General features: G+C 33.0%; 1 protein-coding gene across 1 annotated transcript in view; it reads right to left on the bottom strand.

The window, feature by feature from the left end:
• Nucleotides 1-25,644, bottom strand: part of LOC133178959 (G-protein-signaling modulator 2-like) — a 48,757-nt gene that overhangs the window by 12,013 nt on the left and 11,100 nt on the right. Inside the window, exons 3-6 of the mRNA XM_061313618.1 lie at nucleotides 8,737-8,957; nucleotides 4,519-4,654; nucleotides 3,845-3,987; nucleotides 2,209-2,332 (exon numbers count right to left, since the gene is read on the bottom strand). Coding sequence (XP_061169602.1) covers nucleotides 2,209-2,332; nucleotides 3,845-3,987; nucleotides 4,519-4,654; nucleotides 8,737-8,957 — 624 coding nt within the window. The remainder of the gene's footprint in view (nucleotides 1-2,208; nucleotides 2,333-3,844; nucleotides 3,988-4,518; nucleotides 4,655-8,736; nucleotides 8,958-25,644) is intronic.

Genomic DNA, 25,644 nt, shown 5'->3' with positions numbered 1-25,644 from the left:
TTGACCAAAGGACAGGACCATGGGTCAAGGTCAGGACACATCTAAGGTCATAAGTAATCTTTGTGTGAATTTCCAACTTCATACATTTTTTCCCCAGTGACTATGAACTTTCCAAATGACCCTGATTTAAGATGAGAACACATTTTCTAGTCATAGGCAATCTTTGTTACAAATATGAGCTTCCAGTATTTCTCGATTACAAATCTATGGCATGAACACAAATGCACAGACTGACAGATAAGGTGATTACTTAATATCAATGCTTCTATAATTTTGCAAAAACAAAGTCTCTAATTTTTTAGTTAAAAAGATTCCATCTAAATTTCAAGGAGATGAGATCGAGAGGACATCAGAGAGATTAGAGTTTTGGAGAAAATGTCAAAATTTTAGACAGGACAAAAATAACATGGTGACCACCTTGGATCCTGGAGTATAAAAAAAAAATTTATCTTACATTTCAATGATTCCTAATTTCTCTCTAATCTCAAATTCATATTTTATGAATAACAATTCTCCCAGCATGTTTAAGTCCAATTTTAAAACATGAACACTTTCATGAAGATGACAATTACATGTATATTAAATTCAATAATGCAATATTCATGCAAGTATTGTGCATTAATTGCCTGGCTGTTGACAGTCAATTTGAAAACACAATATTTACTTTAAAAGCTGTCTGTAAAAAGTTCAATTTGTTCAAACCTCCCTAATTAAGATCGAATTGTGGGCTATTAAAAAAAATGAAGAAATTGTTTATTCAAAATTAACATTAACTGTAAAGTTTTCAACACACAATCAAATCAAAAACTTCATACTTGATGAAGTCACAAGTCCAGGATACAGCATGTCTTTGTTTATATGTTTTTGTGAGGGGATAAATGGATGTGTCACTACTAAGACTTATGTTGGTTGTCCATTCAAGTGCTTAGTATAATACTCTAATTCCTGATTACAAATTGTTTTTCATTTGTACATCACTTGTCAGAAGTAGTAAATCTCAGCACCCTAAGTGCAGTGTACCTAATATGATATGAACTACTCCATGGGGCTGTAGAGCATTGAACACATTTTTCTGTGAATTTATTGTTTTAAGTATTTATTTAAGCAATACATGACATTTAAAGAAAAACAATCAAGATAGAAAAAAAACTAGAAATATGTCCATAGGACATGAATGCCCCGCCGAGGGTATATTAGTAATGCAACATTTTAACACAAATTGAGAAAAGTGAGGTCAAGGACAAAGGAAAGGTCAAGGTGAAAAAATATTGATGCAGTTGAATAGCTTACATTAGTATGTATCAGCATATGAAGTTTGACACAAATTTAAGAAAAGTGAGGTCAAGGTCAAATGAAAGGTCAAGATCAAAAATTGTTTATGCAGTTGAAAAGGTTACATCAGTATGTATTAGCATATGAAGTTCGATAAAAATATTATGAATGGTTTCAAAACTGAGCTAAGCACTAATTTAAGAAAAGTGAGGTCAAGGTCAAAGGAAAGGTCAAAGTCAAAAAATATTGATGCAGTTGAATAGCTCTCATCAGTATGTATCAGCATATAAAGTTTGACACTAATTTAAGAAAAGTGAGGTCAGTCAAAGAAAAGGTCACGGTCAAAAAATGTTGATGCAGTTAAATAGCTCTCATCAGTATGTATCAGCATATGAAGATTGATAACACTATCTTGAATGGTATCTTTAAAACTGAGCTAAAAACTTATTTAAGAAAAGTGAGGTCAAGATCAAAGAAAGGTCAAGGTCAAAAAATGTTGATGCAGTTGAATAGCTTACATCAGTATGTATCAACATATGAAGTTTGATTACACTATCTTGAATGGTATCTTTAAAACTGAGCTAAACACTAATTTAAGAAAAGTGAGGTCAAGGTCAAAGGAAAGGTCAAGGTCAAAAAATGTTGATGCAGTTGCATAGCTCTCATCAATATCTATCAGCATATGAAGTTTGATAAAAATATCTTGGATAGTTTCTTTGAAACTAAGCTTTGAACAGAGCTAAATGCAAAGTGTGACGGAAGGACGGAAGACGGACATGACAACCACTGTATGCCCCGGCCACATTCATGGCGGGGCATAATTATGTGAATGATTTCATTGTCAAAAGTGAAATCAAAGTGATTATCCTTGTTTTTGATACACTATAGGTGATATACAGGAAGTTGTCAATTTTTATATGACGGAACTAATCCTACCTCTTCATGATACCTGATGGCAGCACTAAAGTTACCAAGGAGATAGTTTGTGTTGCCAAGGTTTCCACAAGCTCGACCTTGTGCAGCCTTATCCCCAATTTCTCGTACGATTTGTAGATTGCCTCTGGGGGAAAAAAAAGAATAAAATCAGAGTTAAATATAATTTTATTACTACTGTATTGTTCTTCCTGTTTAACTCAGACACAATGAGTACTTTAAAATCAATGTGCAATAATTTTGAAAACTGAGCTAATAAAATAACAGATCATTCTATTTACAAGTATGATTGTTATTACATCTGCTTTAGCATTTGTTAATGTTTTAATTTTCTGGGATGACAATTTCCATAAATATTGATGACACTATTATAAACGAACTTAGTCTGTTCTTTATTTTTTTTTTTTTTTTTTTTTTTTTGTGTAATTCTACTCTTTACTCAAATATTTAATGGAAAGCACTTTCCATTAAAAAAAATCAATATAACAGAAATATGATGAAAAAAACAGTTGATTTAAGGCTAAAACTGGGCAAGGAATAAAGATCCAAACTGCAGCAACAACACAGATCAAGGACTATTTGATGCAATCATGAATGATCCCATTTCCTCTAATGTAATACAGCTAAATAAAATCATATTTTTTTGGGTATTTATGAATAAGAAGTAAAGGATTTCTTCACCAGTGCAAAACTGTGAATCTTATAAAAAACACGTACACACAATGACTAGTTCTATAATGCTAGTTCTCCTTTTAAAAGAGTTTTTATCTTGTCATTAAATGTATTTACTCTGTATCCTTTAAAAGGAAGTCAATACAGATGTTTCCTTTTTTTTTTTTACATCAATATACCTATATACATTTTTAATCATTCTTCCTAAGCAATGAAAAATAGTTTTCTATTCAAAATAATTACTTGCAGTGTAAGGAAAACAATATATTGATTACTTTATTGTAAAGTGTATCCCAACTGACGCACATCAAGTGAATTGTGACGTCTTAAACATATTTCTAATTTCCTATACAACCTTTCCTCTTCAGTTTTTCTATATAGTACATTAACCTTTAACTATAGGAGACCCATATTCATATACAGTGTTAAATAATACGGTATATCAGAACTGAGAAAAGGGCATCCAACTAGTGATGTTAAACCAATGAAATATTGACAAATAAATGTTTTCCTTCTACCAAAGATGATTCCATGGGTAAAAAAAAGTCTAGTATCAACCTCTCAAATTATGATCTCACTCATTTTAATGTCTTTTTGACAGAGCAAACAGATCAATAGTGCTCTCTGTGGGTAAATTTTAGCAATGTTCTTTCCAACAAGAATCTCATTTTGAACATATATGACTGTCATTTCAGAGATAACAGAACACTCCTGCTGTGATTTTTATGACAACCATGTCTCCTGGTTTGATTTGTTCCAATTTTTTTTTCTGCAATAGACATGCAGATTATATAACTCATCTGTGTCACACTTAGGGATGATTTTTTTTTTCAGAGATTTAATTGACATTTGTCATTAAATCAAAATGTTCTCAACATTTTATTGATTTTTTGGAGTAGAAGTTATGGAAAAATGTTCAATTTAGTATATTTACAACAGATAAATGCTACCTCAACATATATCTTACTCATAAAATTCAGCTGCCTTTTGAAGAGATTCTTTGACCTCTAGAGGGAATTCCCCTGGATCCTGGTCACCACAGCGACCTGTGTGTTTGCCTTTGGCGTGATACACATTGCCAAGGTTATATAAAGCTCTGGCCTCCCCAACCTACAAAAATGCAAAGAAGAATTTAGGAATTCTAAAATCTAGTTTCCTGCATATATGTATTTAAAAAAAAAAATCTTCCCTTTAAATAAATTTATATTTGCCCACTGAAATAGAAGTTTTTTCCCTTTATTCTCACAATGTATACTTTTGCTAAATTCTATTTTAAATCTTCTGGGAAGGGAAAACAACCACTTCCTGATACCTCAAAAAAAAAAAAAAAAAAAAAAAAAAAAAAAAACTTTAGAAACAAAAAACACAATAAAAAAGGATTTTTTATCGAAATATCCTTGCAAAATTGAAAATTATAAAACAAATTTTTTCATGAAATTGCCCTTACTACTGAAATTAATAGATAATCCACTTAAAACTCGATCACCAAATTATTTCAACTCAATTCCATTTTTCTTTCTAATGCAATACCAATATTTATTTGCCAAAAAAAAACAACCTGAAAAGCAATTACAAAATTTCTTTAATTGTTTGCAGCTTGTTATGTATCACTGACTTTGTGTACATCTATTTCTGTCTCACCTTATCCTCTAGTTCCCGGGATATCTCTAAATGTCGATTACAACAGGCAATAGCTTCATCAAATTTGCCCAATACTTTGAGAGTGTTTCCTAAATTTCCGCTGGCTTTGGCTTCTCCAACTTTATCTCCCAGGGTTCTGTAAACAAAATTTGTCTACGAGATTTAAGACAGGCAATGAGCACCATTACAACTGCATTGAAAAAGTCGCTCAGACTAAACATTGGAAAATCTGTGTTAACAAATCCTAGCCAATTGTTCTTTAGGAATCCATTTACCTACATGGATTGCTGTCTCGTAAAACAGAAAATGAGACATTTTCTAAGAAAGGATACTTTAGAAACTAAAAAAAAAAACAAACAAACAGTAACACTGGTTGTTTATAAATAGCATGACACATTCTCTGCTGATTTCTGGCTATGATGATATCATTTTTTTGGCACCCCACCATTTAAATTATTCATCATTAAAGAAACAAAATGAACTGAATTTTTGAGTGAGTCTGAAAAACAAAAACAATGACAGTTCCATATCTCTTTCTCAAGACTTGAAAATTTTCAACGATTTACTATTACCCCGGTAATAATTAAATAAACTATTATTCTTGAATTCCAAGACAAGACTTGAAGAGCTTGGAATAAAGTGTAACTTTACTTTTGTTATCTAGAACTGAAATTTATGCAGAGTCAAATCAGGAAATGTAATACCAGCTATTAAATATTTTAGATTTTAAGTCAATCACTTTCTAAAATGAAGATTCATCTTTGTTGACTAAACAAGATGATTCTAATCAATGATGTCAAGATGAAATATCAACTCTGGGAAAAAAAAAGTCTTCATCAAACTAAAAAAAAAAAATTTAAATTGCTGTAGCTTTAATACAGTCTACATCATGTATTATATAACATTTAAAATTTCTAAAATATTTTGCACATCCTTTTTAACTTCCTATAATAAGACATTATAAAATCTTTGGCAAATCAGAAAACCATCTGGAGTACTTGTTTGAAATTTCCATCAAAATACATCCATTTTGGATTAACTTGTATTAAACAACCTATTAAAGGAAATTCTATAATGATCAAATATGAAAGGAATTCTTTTCAAGGAGGGAATCATATTCTGGCTTCAAAGTACAATGGTGTAAATTCTAAATAATAATAACACAAGTAGTTATTTACACAAATTTTAATAAATCTATAGTTAGTTTTCTGAATGCAGGTAAAATATAATGAAAAATTCTCTTGAGGAAATTTAAAGGTAACATAAGACAGGTAATCGCTAAATATAGGTGGTCGCTGTGACAGGTTTGACTGTATATGACATTCTCATTTTTTTCACAAGACCTAATGGTACTGAAGAAAATGGGTTTTTTCCTCAGAGATGAACTTTATTGATTTTTTTCCTGTGACTTCTTTTAACGATTTTTATTCTTATTTTTTCAATTCCCAACTAAGACAAGAAGACATTTTTTTTTCTATCTGAGAATACACATATGACTGGTGCCATAGTTTAGCAAAGAGAAATAATTGATTTTAAGCATTTCATGGGATCCCTCATCCACATACATGATTTTCACTTGAGCTTAAACAAGTTAATAACTTAAAAATCAATAGAATTTTACAATTTCTTGTCATGCTAAGCCTGTTAAATGTTCCTAGATTGTTATTTATCACAAGTGTCTCCCTGTATGGTTGATTCATCCTAAAAAAATCAATATGAAAGGAACTTTACTTTTTTTCTCTTGAAAATAATCTATCATACATGATTTAAGCCAGCATTTCAGTTTCATTTAAATCTTTAAAAAATTAAATTCTCATTCACTGAAGTCCTGCTAGAAAGTACATTGTGAAAGAATAGTTAAAATGTCAGACATGTAGCAAATACTGTCTGTACTTTTATGACATACTATGCTTTTAATTTAGGACATACATACTGCACTTTTAATTAATGACATAAGTAACTTTATTCGTCTTTTATTTTCAAGTTGTTGTAACAATCCAAATTTAAAATTTATTACATATTCCTTAATTATGTTAAATATTTTGATTTCTATTAGTACGCTATAGGTACACATGTAGATCTATACACATATTCACAAATGAATACATTTTTAAAAAGTATATTTCAAGAGGCCCAAGAGCCTTGAATCGCTCTTCTGATAAATTGTACAACCTATCACTTCTATTTGATGCATCTAAGTATCCTGTATATTAAGATAAAGCCTTGAAATCCCAGAAGTAGATCGGCATGACCTACATTTTGATTAAAACACTCTGAGAACCCAAGATGAATCAATTGACAAAGTGTGATGATTCAAGCCCCTTATTATCTTAAATATTCAGATATAGCCATGAGATTCCAAATTTTTTGGTAAACATACTCCTAGACCAAAATATGCCTCAACTGACAAAGTTTGATGATTTAAAGACTCTTATTATTTGAAATATTTAGATGTTGCCTTGCCATTCAAAAAGTAGGTCACTGTGACCTACTTTTTAATTGACACATTCTGAGAACCCAAGATGCATCAACTGACAAAGATTGATGATTCTTAGCCAATTAGTATCTGAAATATTTAAATATTGCCATAAAATTTCAAAAGTAGGTCATGGTGACCTACTTTCTAGATGATGTTTTCCAAGAACCCAAGATGCATCAAATGACAAAGTTTGATGATTCAAATCCAATTAGTTCTTGGGTTATATAAAAATAGCCATAAAATTTCAAAAGTAGGTCAAGGTGACCTACTTTTTAGTTGATGTTCTCCCAAGACCCAAGATGCATCAATTGACAAAGTCTGTGATTCTAAGCCAATAAGTACCTGAGATATCTAAATATAGCCATAAAATTTTGAAAGTAGGTCACGGTGACCTACTTTTTGGTTGACATTCTCCGAGTATCTAAGATGCATCAATTGACGATTTGATGATTCTTAGCCAATTAGGACCTGAAAATATTTAAATGTAACCAATAAATAAATTGAAAAGTAGGTTACAGTGACCTACTAGATGATTCTAAGCCAATTAGTACCTGGAATATATAATTAAAGCCATATAAATTTCAAAAGTAGGTCACAGTGACCTACTTTTTGGTTGACATTCTTCAAAGACCCAAGATGCATCAACTGACAAAGTTTGTTGATTCTAAGCCAATTAATACCCCCCAAAAATATTTAATTATAGCCATATAAATTGAAAAGTAGGTCACAGTGACCTACATTTTTGTTGACCTACTCTGGGGACCCAAGATGCATCAACTGACAAAGTTTGATGATTCTAAGCCAATTAGTAACCAAAATATTTTATTATAGCCATATAAATTTCAAAAGTTTTATGATCATAGGCCTTAAAATGTCCAAAATATGCCTACAAAATGCTCTGAAATCGAATGCCTGCAAAGTTCAAAAAGTAAGTCACTGTTAACTACTTTTTTTTTTTTATAAATATGATTTATGGCCCCAAGATGCATCATATTACAAGATTTAATGATTCTTAACCTCTCAGTATTTGAATTAATTACCTTAAATGTTTTGAAAAAGATTAACCATTAATTCAGAAAGTAGGTTATGGTGACCTACTTTTTAGTTGACATACTCCGAGGACCCAAGATGCAACAACTGACAAAGTTTGATGATCATAGACCTTGAATTGTTCAAAATATGCCTCTAAATCAATTTGAAAAAGAATGGACACAAAATTTTAAAAGTAGGTCACCATGACCTACTTTTTAGTCAACATGATATGACGTCCTAAGATGCATCAACTGACAAGATTTGATGATTCTAGTCCTTAAAGTAAGCAAAATATCATTTTAATCAACTTTGAAGTGCATTCACATGACAGTTAATGCAAAGTAAACTAGTGCAAATTAAAATTTTATTGATACACAAAGGCTATTATGACATCATCTGCAAATCAAGTCACCTTGTGCAGAGCAGATTATACACTGACATATCATAGTCTGTATGCATTTTTGGAGAAAAACTTTATTTTCCTTTGTTTGTCACTCAAAAATAGCAAAGTACTTACATCTGACCACAGACATGTGGCTTAATTTTGCATTAGGCATGAGTCAAAATTTAATTTAATTACAATTCCATGATTTATGATTCTGTGGAAAAAATGGAATTTACAGTACCGGTATCTACAGAAGATCTCCTGATATTTGTCCTGGTGAGCTAAAACGATAGCAAATTCTAAAATTATAATCTACATTTACCTTGCCAAAGATAGATCAAGTTTATGATATTCCAGGGCTTTTCCATACTCTTGTAGGTAAAAATAAGCATTTCCCAGTTGACTGTAGATAGCACTGAGTGTCTTGAGGTCATCTGTACCAGACTGAACTGCTGCCTCAAAGAACTGAACCCCCGTTCGACAGTCCCCGGCTTTACACTGTCTCTCCCCCTCCAAAGCCAGCTCCATACATGAACAGTCCATCTGTAACAATAAAATGAGTTAAACAATGTCAAGGAATATTAAATGTATCAACCAGGGTTTACACTATCTCTCCCCTTCCAAAAGCCAGCCAGACCAATACATGATCAGGTAATAATGAAACTGATTTTAAATCATTGTACTAATTGTTGAAAAAAATATACTATCAAATTCTAAATAATTTTACACTTATAAATGTTATCTCTATTCCTGTTTTCTGGTTATGAATTTTGTTCACTCAATTAAATTATTTATAAATAAATAAATTATTTATCAAATTCAATAAATGATTCCTTTCACCTTATTGACAGATTTTGAATACCCCCCCCCCCCCAAGAGAAAATTTAAAAAACCCAAATTGATTTGAAAATATTTCATAGATATTAGATAACTTTTTGAACCCTGCCTTTTAACAATTTAATTATCATCTAATAACTAAGATTTACTCTCCTAATCAGAAAAAAATCGACATGAAGTAAAGCTTGTTATTAGGTTAAGAATAATCTCTCGAGACATTTGCCAGGGTGAAGTTAATTTCCAAAAGAGCTTCCCAATAGTCTGCCAATACTAATTATATTCATCTAGGGAAGAAAAAGAAGTTAGCAAGTAATTATGAAATATCAGAATAAAATAGCTACAATATCCAATGAACCTTCATCAACCTACATATATTCACTAGGTAACTGTGTTGAATAAATCATTTACTGAATTGAGGCAATTGAGGTATAATTGCAAAGAAAATAAACTCATTCAATTCAGGATATTTATTGAGTATTACAGGCCACCGGCCCAAAGTACAATCATATATTAAAATGATAGATTTACAATTTCAGATCAGACTCACATATTTAAACATATATATAATGTGGGAACATATGAATTTATGCTTTTCATTTGTCACATATTAAATTTTCAATGAACTTTTCTCTCTCTTTGAAAGCTAAAAAAGAAAATTTTGCAATATCATTTAAAACTACATCATTTCCATATATAAACATATTCACAGTGTTTTTATAAAATCTCAAGTGTTTCAAAATATTACATTTTACTCTAATATCCATATATAATTCACAATTTTCTACAAAGTGCTCTTCATCCTCAATACATGTTTTATTTGCTATTTGACAAAAGAGACAGTACCTGTTTTCTCTAGGAATACCCTTAAATCGACCGTGTTCTATTTCCAAACAGTGACTAGAAGTTCTTAATTTACAAAGTGATTCTCTAAAAAACGTATTGTTTATAACATCTATGTACCTTTCTGGTTCAAAAAGAATTTTGAATTTACAATAAAAATCTAATTTACTATAGGAGCTCAATGATGAGTGCCATTCCTGCATATAGTTATCCTGTACTCTTTGTACAAACTCTTTTAAAAATAATACATTATCATCTACACCTTGATAAAGCCATACATAATGGAAACCATATCTAAATAACATTGACTTCACTTCTGATGCCCAGTTAAAATAAACTCATAAAACACACACATAAAATATTTATATTTGATTTGGCTTCTATTATTTTCTTCATAGAAGACTTTTTTTTAATACAATGTAGTACCACTTTCTTGTTGAATTAAAACTCTTTTGATCTATTCAATTCCTTCTTCTCATGACAAATAAATAGGGACACATTTATACACACTTAGATAATATATCTTAACAGCCTAACCTCTTTAAAAATTCTTATCTCACAAATAAATGTAAATATATATATATGCATCACATTTTAAACTTACATCTGAAACAAATTCCAAGTGTAGACTCATCCTACCAAAGGAGGAGGGAAGGCAGATTTCACAGAAAGTGGTTTGGGTAGCCCCCCCCCCCCCCCCCCCCCTGTAATCTCCTCCTAAATCTGTTCACAACTCTCATATCTTAGTAGCTTGATGTCAGACTTCATGAGTCAAAAACTCACCCTCTAATCTTAACAGTGGAAGAAATTCTGTATTTTTTATCAAAAAGGATTACAGTTAGATAGCTATCATCTTCAGATGTTTAAAATTCCACTTCCAGGACAATTCTCTCAGGACAAATGTCTTGGAAAAGAACCCCACGCAGCACATCAAAAGGAAAAAAATATGGTTTTCAGAACGCACACATACCATAAATTAAGCTTCTCTTTTTTGTCTGAATTGAACTTAATTTTTGAGACATTTTCCCAGAGGACCCATAATGCAATTCATCAATCATGCACATGTCCTCTTATCTCAGTCTTGGAGTACTTAGCTTTATATAGATCACTAATATGATGGCATTACTGCGTCAGACTTGGACAATGTAAGTAGTTTATAGAAAGTCACTATGTCCAGATTAACTGCTGACAAGAATTCCCAATTCAAGAATAATACCTATAGGTTGCTGAATCCATTTTGAGACAATGATCAAACCAAAACTGTCCCAGGGCTTTCAAAAAGATTAAAAACAGGTGGTACTTCTACAAAAATAGGAGATACCTTGTGGAAGGGACTTAAATAAAATATGTAAAGTTATTGAATTTTTCTTCAATAAATATTTTGGCCAGTACAATCATGATTTCAGCCAGGTAAAAGTACCAGGTACCGGCAGATTTTGAAAGACCTCTTATCCACAGACAGAGAACAACAAACTTCCTGCAAATAGGAAACCCACTCTGTTGATTCATTTCACTGACATCTGAGTACAGCAAGATTAAGAAGCACAGCTAAAATGACAAAATTGATCAGAAGATTCAGGTTTCTTGTGGTCAGTGCTAAACCTCACTCGCTTAAAAAAAAGGTAAAAGTTCAAAGTGATAATGTCATTAAAGCATTGCACCTTGATTCCTTCACCTGAAATGACCAGTTTTGAATAGTCACCAATACTGGTTACCCACAACAAAGCTATATATATAGATACAAGACATGGTTTTGAAAAACACATACATGTACATATATCTCATCATGCTTTCTCTAAATATGAAATGAATTTACAATGAATAAGGATGAACAATATTCCATTTTTAAAATAAAATTAGAACAGGTCTATCATAGGTGCATGAACCCAAATAATTTCTTAGGCAACAAATTTTTGGAAAACTATCAAATTCTACATCTTTTCTATTCCATGAGTTTTGTTCTAAAATCAAGACAGCTTAGTTATCCAGCTTTTTAATGAATCCTTCTAATATGCTTCTCAATCAAGAATATAACCCCCCCCCCCCCCCCCAAAAAAAAACTTAATAATAGAAGTTAGTTTAAATAGGATTCTATTCAAATAGACATTATTTCAAGTGCAGATTTATTTTGTGTTATGAAGTATACTATGTGAGAACTTGCGGACAGATTCAGATTCACTCATCAGTTCCTTTAGAAGGTACCTCCTGTCATGATGTACCATAATCTTGCCTACACCATGTACATGGAACTCAGCTCCAAGAATTCCACTTTAAACAAATAAACTGATTTTTTTCTGCAATGATCAGCATATCTTTGGAGAAAAACATTGTTATGAAAAACTTGGTTAACTTAAAAAGAAAATCATTTGATTAAAAGAAATTCTTAGTTATATAAGGAAATACAAATTATTCCCTTGTGTCAATTTTCAAGCAAAATTTGTTTAGTTTATGAGAGTTTTGTCATTTGGCTATTCAATTTGTTGTGTACTTTGATCAGTTTTTCTTTATTCTTAACACACTTCAATATTGTTATTAAAACAAGGTACATATTAAGAGATAACATATTTCATAATTTGCTGTCACAAGACATTTTCAATCTAAGGAAATGTCCTCTTAATGCAAACACTTCTTCTTTATGCATATGAAGAATTTTGGCAACAAGGAACTTGTTATACTATTATATGTTACAAATATAGTTTTACTATACTTGCTCATTGCTACAACATAAAATTTTGTGTATGGCTTATGAACTAAAGATGATTTCACACCTCTTGGCTATTGCAATTTGACTGGCATTTATAGATACATGTAATACGGTACTTACAAATGGTGTCTTCCCACTTAGCCAAAATTCTGAAATTGTTACAGGTGACTGGTTTTGGCTAGGTGGGAATGGTGCACAGGTAAGGGGAGGGGAAGAACAAAAGAAATTAATTACAGGTGACATATAGTCTGTTTTTAAATTAACCACAGTAAAAGGTTAAAATTATACTTGAATTCTGATAATATGATTATTGGTAAATGCCATAAATATTTCAAATTATTCAGATTTTTTAAATTTAAATTAATGCATGTCAATTTTTAAATTCTCTACTATTTTACTATGTATCACAAATATTTGCAATCCATGTAAAACTAAGGTACAGTAACTACATGTATTTAATGCCTATCAATTAAATCGAGTTTGAATAAAAATGAGAATTATAACTAATATTTAAATAAAAATTTAACATTAATGGCAAAAAGAATGAAGTAAGAAGACTGATATCAATAGTACATGTGTGTATACAAAAGCATTCATTTTCAAATTTACTTACTTCAAATAAATTTTGCTTATATCAGACTATTTTGTTTGAAAAATATGCTACAGAAATAATTTTTCAAAACAAACATTAATTTGTTCATTATACGTGCATCTGATTCTATTGGGGAATCAATGATGTCTTCTCTGATGCATAAAATGCCGAATTTTTTATGAGTATTCACAAGTGTTTTCATAATGAGTATACATGTACATTTAAAAAAAAATATCCTCAGCTAGTTCTTTAACTATATAGTTATATTTTGACATTAAAAAATTAATTTCGGCTTGGATAATACTTATGTATTTCCAGTAGACTATATAAATCAAATTATACTATGATAATTTTACAAAATTGTTACAACAAGAGAAGATTACCTAAGTTATGTCTATAATCCGTTTGACTTTTTTTGTCAATAAATTATGTCCAATTCTTTTGAAATATAAATATAGGTAATCAAAGATTATGAAGCTCACCTCGACGAATGTTATCTTTAAGTAAGGCAAATTTCACGTCATATATTTTTTTATTTGGTGTACATCCCAAGATCAATATCCATGCAAGTTTGGTTTAAGTATGACTTATAGTTACTTGGAAATAGACCTGTTCAAAAAACGTTTATCCTGTTTACTAATCAAGAAAATTTTGGTCAGTTCCAACATCCAAAGTAAGTCTGGAAGTTTTCATCCTTAGATGCACCATCTATGCAAGTTTAATCATAACAGGCCATAATATTATATAGCTACTCCAAAAAAATTATCCTGGTCACTCATCTGGAAAATGTAGGTCAGATTCAGAATCCAAAGCAAGTCTGGAAGTATCCATCCCTAGCTACATCATCCATGCTAATTTGGTTAAAATATGGCTAAAATTCACTCATGTGGAAAATCTAGGTCGAATCCAGCATCCGAAGCAAGTGTGGTAGTGTCCATCTCTAGATGCATCATCCATGCAAGTTTGGTCAAGGTAGAGCTTATCGTTACATGTACTTGGGAATGGACCTGTTCCAAAAACTTTAACCTGGTCACTCATCTGGAAAATCTAGGTCAGATCCAGCATCTGAAGCAAGTGTGGTAGTGTCCATCCCTAGATGCATCATCCATGCAAGATTGGTCCAGCTAGGGCCAATAGTTACTTGGGAATGCACCTGCTCCAAAAACATTAACCTGGTCTCTCATCTGGAAAATCTAGGTCAGCTCCAGCTTCCAAAGCAAGTTTGGTAGTGTCCATCCCTAGATGCATCATCCATGCAAGTTTTGTCAAGGTAAGGCCAATAGTTACTTCGGTATGGACCTGCTCCAAAAACTTTAACCTGGTCACTCATCTAGAAAATCTAGGTCAGATCCAGCATCCGAAGCAAGTGTGGTAGTGCCCATCCCTAGATTCATCATCCATGCAAGTTTGGTCCAGGTAGGGCTTATAGTTACTTGGGAATGGACCTGCTCCACAAACTTTAACCTGGTCACTCATCTGGAAAATCTAGGTCAGCTCCAGCATCCGAAGCAAGTGTGGTAGTGTCCATCCCTAGATGCATCATCCATGCAAGTTTGGTCCAGGTAGGGCTTATAGTTACTTGGGAATGGACTTGCTCCTAAAACTTTAACCGGGACGCCGACGTTAACGCCGACGCCGGGGGTATAGCATAAGCTCATCTCGACTTCGTAGAGGTGAGCTAAAAATATATCATAAATTTAAAGACTATTTCTGATGCATGTGTGGAAGAAATTACTTATAAATGCATGTGCATATAAGTATACAATCAAAACCACATTGTATCTTTATCTCTATCACGAATTTATATTTTAACACAAGTGGTTATTAATTAGTACAGGTATTTCTGCAAAATAAATTAAACAATTCTTTTCATCTCTATATTGTATTAGTTAAGTAATAATCCAAATACATTCTATTGTTTATTGTAAAAAAAATATTTATTTCCATGTTGATGAATGAATTAATTGAATTATTTATTCACCAATAAAAATCATTCTTAACACTGTCTATTTTTTTTTTCATAGCTTGTGATTTATAATTTTTCTTTTTAAAAAATATTGATACAATTGTGTATGTGTTTTAAAATTATTAATATGCAGAACCTGATTAATCAATATCTAATAAAACAAAAATTTATGATGTGCATTTTGATAATGAACTTGTACACCAAAAACAGACTATACAACCAGGTGTGAAAATCCCAATTTTGGCTAGATGAGAATAAGAAATTTGAAATTTTGGCTAGGTGGGAATACAAATAACATTTTTCTTAGTCCAAAACAATTTTTTCCTATAAATTTAAAGATTTGAGTACAATTTGAAATGGGTACATGTACCTTTTTAATCATCTCAAACTCCAGAAAAATATATTGGTCATGTTTTTTTTTTAATCATCGGACATACCAGTACATAGCTGCAGAACTGTAGTGTTATGGTTTTATATTTTAGTCTTTGACCATAATGCTACAGATCCCATAATGCAAAAATGGTGCAATTTACAGCGCAAGATTTTCTGCACATTTTGGGGATGTATTTCGCCACTTTCCAACATTGGTCAATCAATTACCTTTCATTCCCTAATTCTAGACATATTCTGTAACCAACCTGACAGGCTGTATATTTTATCCACCACCTAACCCTTTCTAGTCATCTCTACAGAGGAGGACAACAAATTAACAACAAATGAGTTTATTGGTCTGTATTTTCGTTATTACATGTAACCAGTTTTCTTATTTACGGTATCTTTTTGTATGAATTGGTTCTATTTTTTAAATATAGTTTTAGTTGTCTATTTTATTATTTTATTTTGTACATCATTGCCATTGGTTCAATCACTTGGAAATGTGAACCTCCTATTTTATTTTTTGATCGGACACTCCCATAGCAAAACATGGACTTCGCCATTATAAATATATGGGAGGCAGGGGGTATCATTTTGTGAGCTTAGTGCTCATAGTTCCTGTAGTTTTTTTTACACTGTTCCCTTAGGTGTTTCAATCAGGCCAAAGTTTTTATTTTTTTTGGTTTACGATTTTCTGTCTCATAAAAATGCATTGGGTGGTCGAAAAATAAAAATAAAAATAATTTAGGATTCAACAGTTTCATTTTAAAATACCAGCAATGTTTATTTTAATAAAAATAATACACGTCAATAGTACTTTTAAGTTTTATTGTCTAGATCACATAACTCTTTTTATTTAATTTTGATTCATTTTTAACTATAGACTGAATGTCATTTTCATTTACATATAGTTCTGATTTTTGTTTGTCAATCAGTGCTTGGTTCATGATGTTCAACTTCTTTTTGTGCTCAATCAATGAAATGTGATGTGTTATAAACCTCGGTATCCCCACAAACTAAAAATAAGGATCCAAATTTAAGTTAAATTTAGATTGAAGAAAAATACAGTTTAATTGTTTAACAATATCAAAAGTAATTGACATTGAAATAAAGGTTATACATGTATTAATTTGATCATGCAGCTATCAAATTTAATGTTCAACCTGTGGCACAATAGCCTAATAATTTCTCCATCAAGTCCTTCTTTTTATTTTTGTTATGTACCTGCACAGTAGGCAATGCTCATTATTTACTTAGTAATTCAAAGGGCTTTAATCTCAATTGAGTATGAAATTTGCAAAGATTTGTATATTGAATTTACTTCTATATAAAAATAACAAATGTTTTTTACACATTTGAATTTATCCAGTGAAATACCCGTCAGCGTTACTTCAACTAAGATGTATCTCTCAACACTAAATTGGCCTAACTATTATCAATGGATTTATCAGCCTATTTTGGGAAACACCATTTTTGGGGAATTGGGAATAAATTATCGGCTATTTGATGAAATTGGAAAAAAATTAAATCCTGTATTCAGGGGTAATTCATTTAACATTTCAGCATGAACTCTAATTTGGGCAACCAAACGATAATTAAATATGATCCATCTTCATCATACAAGATCAATTATGAATAAAAGACTAATAAAAGTAAATTGGACTTCAATGAGTGTAAAGCATTTATACAACTTAGGGTAGTACATGTGTGTATGAGATTTCAATTTAGGTCATATAGTATCTGTTTCTGGAGATTATAAACCTCCTGCAAAAAATTATACCAAGTACATATTTTCTAAAAGTCCTCTTTTAATATGTATTAATGCATTGAAAATATATTTTTCTATCTGAAATAATGCCTAAAGTCCTTACATTCACTCGCAGGTCAATTGAGTAGGTGGAAATAACTTAATAAATCTATATAATTACACAATATCATCTTTTTTAGAAAAACGGAGGAAATTCGGATTAAAAGTTGGCGATGTTTTTACAGTGTTTTTAAACATGTGTTATGACTGTAGCTTTGCTAAATGAGTTAAACAGATGAAAATTACAGACAGTCTGACAATTTTACTTTGTGTTTTTTTTTTTCAAGATAATTAAAAATAAAAGCATTGTTCACCAATTGGCAAAAAATACTGCCAAATTGGGAAAAAACTGAACTCATTTTCAATTGGAAATAGGGCCGAATTTCGGCCCCTGAGAAGGCACTGATAAATCCTTGTTATGTTATCTAAAGGTGTAACCGTGTCTGCTAGGTCGATCAGGGTTGGGCATAAACTCTCCAATATTACGGTATGAATTTAGCCAATTGAGACATTGCAATTGGAGAAAGGGATCATGCATCCAATATTTTAATCACTTTTTCATGCAGAAAAAGTTCTTTAAGTGTGTGTCATTGCTTTCAGTGAGGAATTACCTTGTTACATGACAGAACCGCCATTTTTGGTTTGCACATGTGTTTATTTACGGTCACCTAAATGTTTGTAAAGGTCTCATATATTTATAAGCGCTTATTCGACTAAGATGCATTCTAAAATTTAAAACCCACCTGATCAGCTGAGAAAAATCCGGAAAAATATGTCGGAAAAAGACATTATTTTTATTTTCATGATTGGTGAAAATTAGGGTCGGCGGAATCGTAAACCAAATGAAAAAAAAACTTTGGCCTCACTAGCAAAAAATACATAGAAAGAAATCGGTAGAAGTGCACAAAATTACATGTAGTTCTAAATAGCCAAAGTTACAATGAAGAAAAGCATTAACACAGTTACAATTTCATCTACAATGTATAAATGTATATTCAACTGCAAAGACAGATTTTTTGAAATATAAATAATCTGTCAAAATGTAAAAAATAAACAAGAAGTCTGTGAGCCAATGCTCACTAATAATACCCCCGCTCTGATGTGAATACACAAGTTCAATTATGGACAGACACAGAGATAATCAGGAAATTGACATCGGATTTGTACAAGAGGCCCATGGGCCACATCGCTCACCTGAGCACATTGGCAAGGCAAAAGCACAAATCAGTTCAGTATTGAAAAGATTCCTGGGGGGGGGGGGGGGGGGGGCTTGAATTTTAAACTACCTGATGATGCTTCCATGTCAATATATAATTTGTTTTAACAAATGGCTTTGTTGTACTTGAGAAGATTTTAAAAAAATTCCAATATATTCCTCTGTAAAAATTTGATCCCCTATTGTGGCTCCTCCCTATCCCAGGGGTCATCATTTGAACAAACTTGAATCTACACTACCTGAGGATGCTTCCATATCAGTATGACTAAACATAGCTTTTCTGTTCTTGAGAAGAAATTTTTTTCTATGTGTTCCTATGTAAAACTTTCGATCCCCTTATTGGGCCCCACCCTACCCTCAGGGGTCATCATTTGAACAAAATTGAATTTACACTACCTGAGGATGCTTCCATATCAAAATGACTAAACATGATTTTCAGTTCTTGAGAAGAAGATATCTTCCTATATGTTCCTATGTAAAATTTTCGATCCCCTATTATGGCCCATCCCTATCCCCTGGGGTCATCATTTTAACAAACCTGAATCTACACTACCTGAGGATGCTTCCATATCAAAATGACTAATCATGGCTTTGCAGTTCTTCATCAGAACATATCTTCCTATATATTTCTATTTCAGACTTTTATCCTCCATTGTGGCCCCACCCTACCCTGGGGGTCATGATTTGAACAAACTTGAATCTACACTACCTGAGGATACTTCCACATAAATATGATCAATCAGGGCTTTGCTGTTCCTGAGAAGAAGATTTTTAAAGATTTTTCCTATAAATTTCTATGTAAAACTTTGATCCTCCATTGTGGCCCCGCCCTACCCCCGGGGGGTCATGATTTGAACAAATTTGAATCTACACTACCTGAGGATGCTTTCATATAAATATGACCAATTAGGGCTTTGCTGTTCCTGAGAAGAAGATATTTAAAGATTTTTCCTATATATTTCTATGTAAAACTTTGATCCTCCATTGTGGCCCTGCCCTACCCCCAGGGGTCATGATTTGAACAAACTTGAATCTACACTACCTGAGGATACTTCCACATAAATATGATCAATCAGGGCTTTGCTGTTCCTGAGAAGAAGATTTTTAAAGATTTTTCCTATATATTTCTATGTAAAACTTTGATCCTCCATTGTGGCCCCGCCCTACCCCCGGGGGGTCATGATTTAAACTTGAACCTTCACTACCTGAGGATGCTTTCATATAAATATGACCAATTAGGGCTTTGCTGTTATTGAGAAGATTTTAAAGATTTTTCCTATATATTTCTATGTAAAACTTTGATCCTCCATTGTGGCCCCGCCCTACCCCCAGGGGTCATGATTTGGACAAATCTGAATCTACACTACCTAAGGATGCTGCCATATAAATATGACCAAATAGGGCTTTGCTGTTCTTGAGAAGAAGATTTTTAAAGATTTTTCTTATATATTTCTATGTAAAACTTTGATCCTCCATTGTGGCCCCGCCCTACCCCCGGGGGTCATGATTTGAACAAACTTGAATCTACACTACCTGAGGATGCTTCCATATAAATATGACTCATCATGGCTTTGCTGTTATTGAGAAGAAGATTTTTTAAAGATTTTTCCTATATATTTCTATGTAAAACTTTGATCCTCCATTGTGGCCCCGCCCTACCCCCGGGGGTCATGATTTGAACAAACTTGAATCTACACTACCTGAGGATGCTTCCATATAAATATGACTCATCATGGCTTTGCTGTTCTTGATAAGAAGATTTTTAAAGGTTTTTCCTATATATTTCTATGTAAAACTTTGATCCTCCACTGTGGCCCCGCCCTACCCCCGGGGGTCACAATTTGAACAAAATTGAATCTACACTACCTGAGGATGCTTCCACATGAGTTTCATCTTCCCTAGCTTTGTGGTTCTTGAGAAGAAGATTTTTAAAAGATGCTACTAATTTTTCACTAATTCTTCATTATCTCCCCTTGAAAGAGGGCGTGGCCCTTCATTTGAACAAACTTGAATCCCCTTCACCCAAGGATACTTTGTGGCAAGTTTGGTTGAAATTGGCCCGGTGGTTCTTGAGAAGAAGTCGAAAATGTGAAAAGTTTACAGACGGACGGACGGACAGACAGACAGACAGACAGACAGACGGACAGACGGACTACAGACAAAATGTGATCAGAAAAGCTCACTTGAGCCTTCGGCTCAGGTGAGCTAAAACTGAATCCCAACATATGGCATGCCTAAACAAAGAGTGTGTTAAAATTTCAAGCACCTGTGATAAGTAGTTGCTAAGAAAACTGTGACCAAAATTTGTTATGTATGGTATGGACAGATGCACGGATAAACAGGAAGTTGACATCGGATTCATACAAAAATGAATCCCACTATATGGCATGCCTAAACAAAGAGTGTGCTAAAATTTCAAGCATCTGCAATGAGTAGTTGCTGAGAAAACTATGACCAAAATTTGTTATGTTTGGTACGGACAGACACACGGATACACAGGAAGTTGACATCGGATTTGTACAACAAGAGGCTCATGGGCCATAGCGCTCACCTGAGTAACTTTGGCCTTGCTGTTTTTCACCTGATTTCTCCCCCCCACCCCCACCTCCCGTAGTACTTATTGTGGCCCCGCCCATCCCCAGGGGTCATGATTTGAACAATTGGAATCTACACTACCCCAGGATGCTTTCAAGTAAGTTTCAGCTTATCTGGCCCAGTGGTTCTTGAGAAGAAGATTTTTAAAGATTTTTCCTATATATTTCAATGGAAAACTTGGATTCCCTATTGTGGCCCCGCCCTACCCCCAGGGTCATGATTTGAACAATTTAGAATCTACACTACCCCAGGATGCTTCCAGATAAGTTTCAGCTTTTCTGGCCCAGTGGTTCTTGAGAAGAAGATTTTTAAAGATTTTTCCTATATATTTCAATGGAAAACTTGGATTCCCTATAGTGGCCCCGCCCTACCCCCGGGGGTCATGATTTGAATAATTTAGAATCTACACTACCCCAGCATGCTTCCACATAAGTTTCAGCTTTTCAGGCCCAGTGGTTCTTGAGAAGATTTTTAAAGATTTTTCCTATATATTTCAATGTAAAACTTGGATTCCCTATAGTGGCCCCACCCTACCCCCGGGGGTCATGATTTGAACAATTTAGAATCTACACTACCTTAGGATGCTTCCAGATAAGTTTCAGCTTTTCTGGCCCAGTGGTTCTTGAGAAGAAGATTTTTAAATGACCCCATCCAATTTTTGTATTTTCTTGATTATCTCCCCTTTGAAGGGTCTTGGCCCTTCATTTTAACAATTTAAACTCCCCTTCACCCAAGGTTACTTTCTACCAAGTTTGGTTAAAATTGGCCCAGTGGTTCTTGAGAAGAAGTCGAAAATGTGAAAAGTTTACAGACGGACGGACAGATGGACAACGGGTGATCAGAAAAGCTCACTTGAGCTTTCAGCTCAGGTGAGCTAAAAATGAATCCCACTATATGGCATGCCTAAAAAAAGAGTGTGCTTAAATTTCAAGCATCTGCAATGAGTAGTTGCTGAGAAAACTGTGACCAAAATTTGTTATGGACAGACAGTCATGCAGACACACAGACAGACAGATACACAAGGGTAAAACAGTATACCCCTCTCTCCTTCAGAGCGGGGGTATAATTATACATTCTCCGTTCTTGTGAATGGTGCAGTTCATTTTGTGCAAGGTACATTTCGTTTGGTGCACAGTTCGTTTTGTTAACGGTTTGTTTTGGTTTGTTAATGGTACAGTTCACTTTGTGAACCTTACATTTTGTTTTGTGCACGGTTCGTTTCATTTTGTGTATGGTACACTTCTTGGACAGAACGATTAGTTTTGTTTCTGAGGTGTAGTACAGTAAAACTTGGTTATAACGAAGTCATTGGGACCTGTGAAATTACTTTGTTATATCCGTAATTAGTTATATCCATAATAGGAATTCGTAAAATTTATATAGCTGGGGATCCAAGAAAACTTCGCTATATCCATGAATTCGCTATATCCATGTTCGTACTAAACGAGTTTTACTGTAGCATGTTTTAGGGTCTGTAATACAAAGCAATTTCCACTAAATCAAGGTGAGTTACTTTTTTTCTTTGTGAACTTTTCTTTGGTTATCAGAGGAACGCGAGTCAAAGAGCAGTACCGCAGTTATGTAAAACAGTCTATTTGTTTTGCATTATGGGTACCTGGAAATTTTTTTTTATTGAATCAATATGCAGTAGTCCAGATTTTCTCTTCACCCAGGCATTGTTGTAAAAGCTCCCACAGCTTTTTCAATCAGATTGACTTGAATGTGCACAAAGTCTTATTTTCTTAATGCTTCCATAACATAATAGAAAACATGAAGTCAAAAATGATTTGGCATCAGAGCAGATTATCTTTCTCTAAGTACATCTTGTTATTTATTTATATAACTGTTGTATAATAGGCTAGAACAAAGAATCAGAGCCCAATTTGTCTAAAACGAGTTTAATTACCCCTTATGTGTTGTGGCATTAAACAAATCTGTCAAACAGTTCAACAATGTCAGTTTGGTTTGGGTACATTAAACTCTGTATTAAAACTCTCCACAACCCTAAAATAGCCTGAAATATCACCTAATAATGTTGACAGAGTTGTTAGGATTGAATACAGTACAATTAGAGCTACTGGAATCAATATTCAATAGCCCTCAATTCATCAACTACTGAACTCGATGACACACCAAGAGGACTCAATAGTCCTCCATAACTATCAAAGTACAATATATCATCTATCATAGATGTATGCCCCACTTTCTTGTTATAATTAAATGGTTTTTCTTTCGCACACTAATTAAGTAACCCGGGAAAGGGCTACAATAGACTTCGAAAAACCATAGAATTTTCACAGTAGCCTCTGCAACTTTTGGTTTGTAACTTTGTCATCTAACATAAAGAAATTGTCTCTTGTTTTTTGACTGCCTCATAATGGACTATCCATACATTGAGAGAAAAAAAATTATTGCAGCACGGCCAAATGTTTAGTAGCCTATAGAGAGAAATGTTTCTAATTACCTTTTCTGGGCGTGAAATACAGGGCAATTGATGGCCCACTGTTCTGAGGCCAGTGATTTTTTTTTTGTCTGGCCTTAAATCTACTAGCCCAGTGGGACAGGGAAAGTACTGATCAGCAAAAATTTAAGGTGATAGCCAGAGAGACGAGTGAAAAAAAAATTCTAGCCCTTCTTTCTGTTGACCATCTCAGAGGGACACAACTCAATTTACTGTTTGCAAAGAGTGGATTGAACTTTACACAGATAAAAAGTGGTTTGGACTTTCAACTTTGACATATCCATGACATTCAAGATATCAAAGTGAAACTGTAAACTGTAAGAGACAAATCTACTTTACAAATCAATACTTTTTTACTATATGATGACAATTCCAACTTTTAAAGATATGTATTATATTTTATTATTATACCTCTATTAAGAATACTCAAATTTGATTGGCTTGTTAGAAGGCTTTTAAACTCGATAATGACTCCAAAAAGTACCGTTTACAGCAATAATGACCTAGGAATCATTGCACGTGGGGTATAATGACCGGTCAATAAAAATAATGACCTCTAAAAATGACCTGTTAATCCAAATTCCATTCAAATAAAAACAAATTATGCATACAGTAATAATTGTACATTACAAAAAATGCCGTTGTAAAAATATGCATTGTATTTTTAGGATACGGAACACGATTGGGCTTTAGATGCGTCATGACATTTATTGTTTTCATTGAAACTTTCGTTACAATGTCAAATTCAATGAATACAGACTCGGCTCTCTTGTACAGTAAAAGTCTGCACCAGATTGTCATTGTGCTCGGGAATGGTATTTGTGAATTCATAAAAATGCATGTTACTGACAATCTCAGACAGTTTTAATAAATCGACGGTGCAAAAACTTAGAATACTTGCAGACGAAAAGTAAACAACTTCACTACTGAATCCCGATGGAACACTGATAATGACAGTTCGTAGGTCTAATACACAATTAATTATTTTTGTAATTTAGCCTACAAAAATTGCCTTAACTTATATCGGTATAATAAAACAATTGATTACCCCTTATGAGTTCAACATGGTGAAATAAGGACCCTCGACCTGGCCCACTCGCTGACACCTGACCTCCGCCGCTACGCGGCCTCGGTCAGGTCAGGTCACCTCGAGGGCCAGGTCTCGGGTCCTTATTTCACCATGTTGACCTCATAAGGGGTAATTAATTGTATACTGTGTAATTCATGTAACTCTGATTGCAGAATTATATTTTTACGATAATGAACTTGATTTACTAAAAAGTAACTTAGGGAAAATCCAGATTTTTTTTATAATAGTGAAAAGTCTATATACCTTACAAAATTCTAATAATGAATTTGTCTCTTTTTTGTTCCAAAGAAAAGAAAGAATATAACAAATTTAGCCCTCCATAGATATATCAACTTCACAGAGAAGCATACTGACTTTCCACTTCATGCTCAGTCGATATGCTTTTCTGTGAAGTCAATATATCTATAGATTGACCTCATAGAAGGGCTTTATTTGTATAATATAAGCAGGATCATAAAATTATTCACAATCCCTGATAATTATTAACTGAACCTCCTGCTTTATAGCGTTATGGTGGCATTTACCTTAATTTACCATATATATGAACATTGCTAATCATGTCACTCATAAACCCCTTGCAGATTTCAAATTAATTTTCTAGAAGCAGTTATTTTACTTCCATGCAGTGTTTCCCAACTCCTTCCAGATTCTACAGAAAAATTCAATAACTCATCAAACCTCACTAATACGATTAATAAGACTCTAATCAACATGACAGAGAGTCACCATCAAGAACATTACACAACT

Source organism: Saccostrea echinata, unplaced genomic scaffold (genome assembly GCF_033153115.1).
Source record: "Saccostrea echinata isolate AGI-Se365-2 ecotype Australia unplaced genomic scaffold, CSIRO_AGI_Sech_v1 ptg000004l, whole genome shotgun sequence".
Taxonomy (NCBI): domain Eukaryota; kingdom Metazoa; phylum Mollusca; class Bivalvia; order Ostreida; family Ostreidae; genus Saccostrea; species Saccostrea echinata.
The sequence above is the reverse complement of the archived record's forward strand: the minus strand, read 5'-3'. Positions and strand labels throughout refer to the sequence as shown.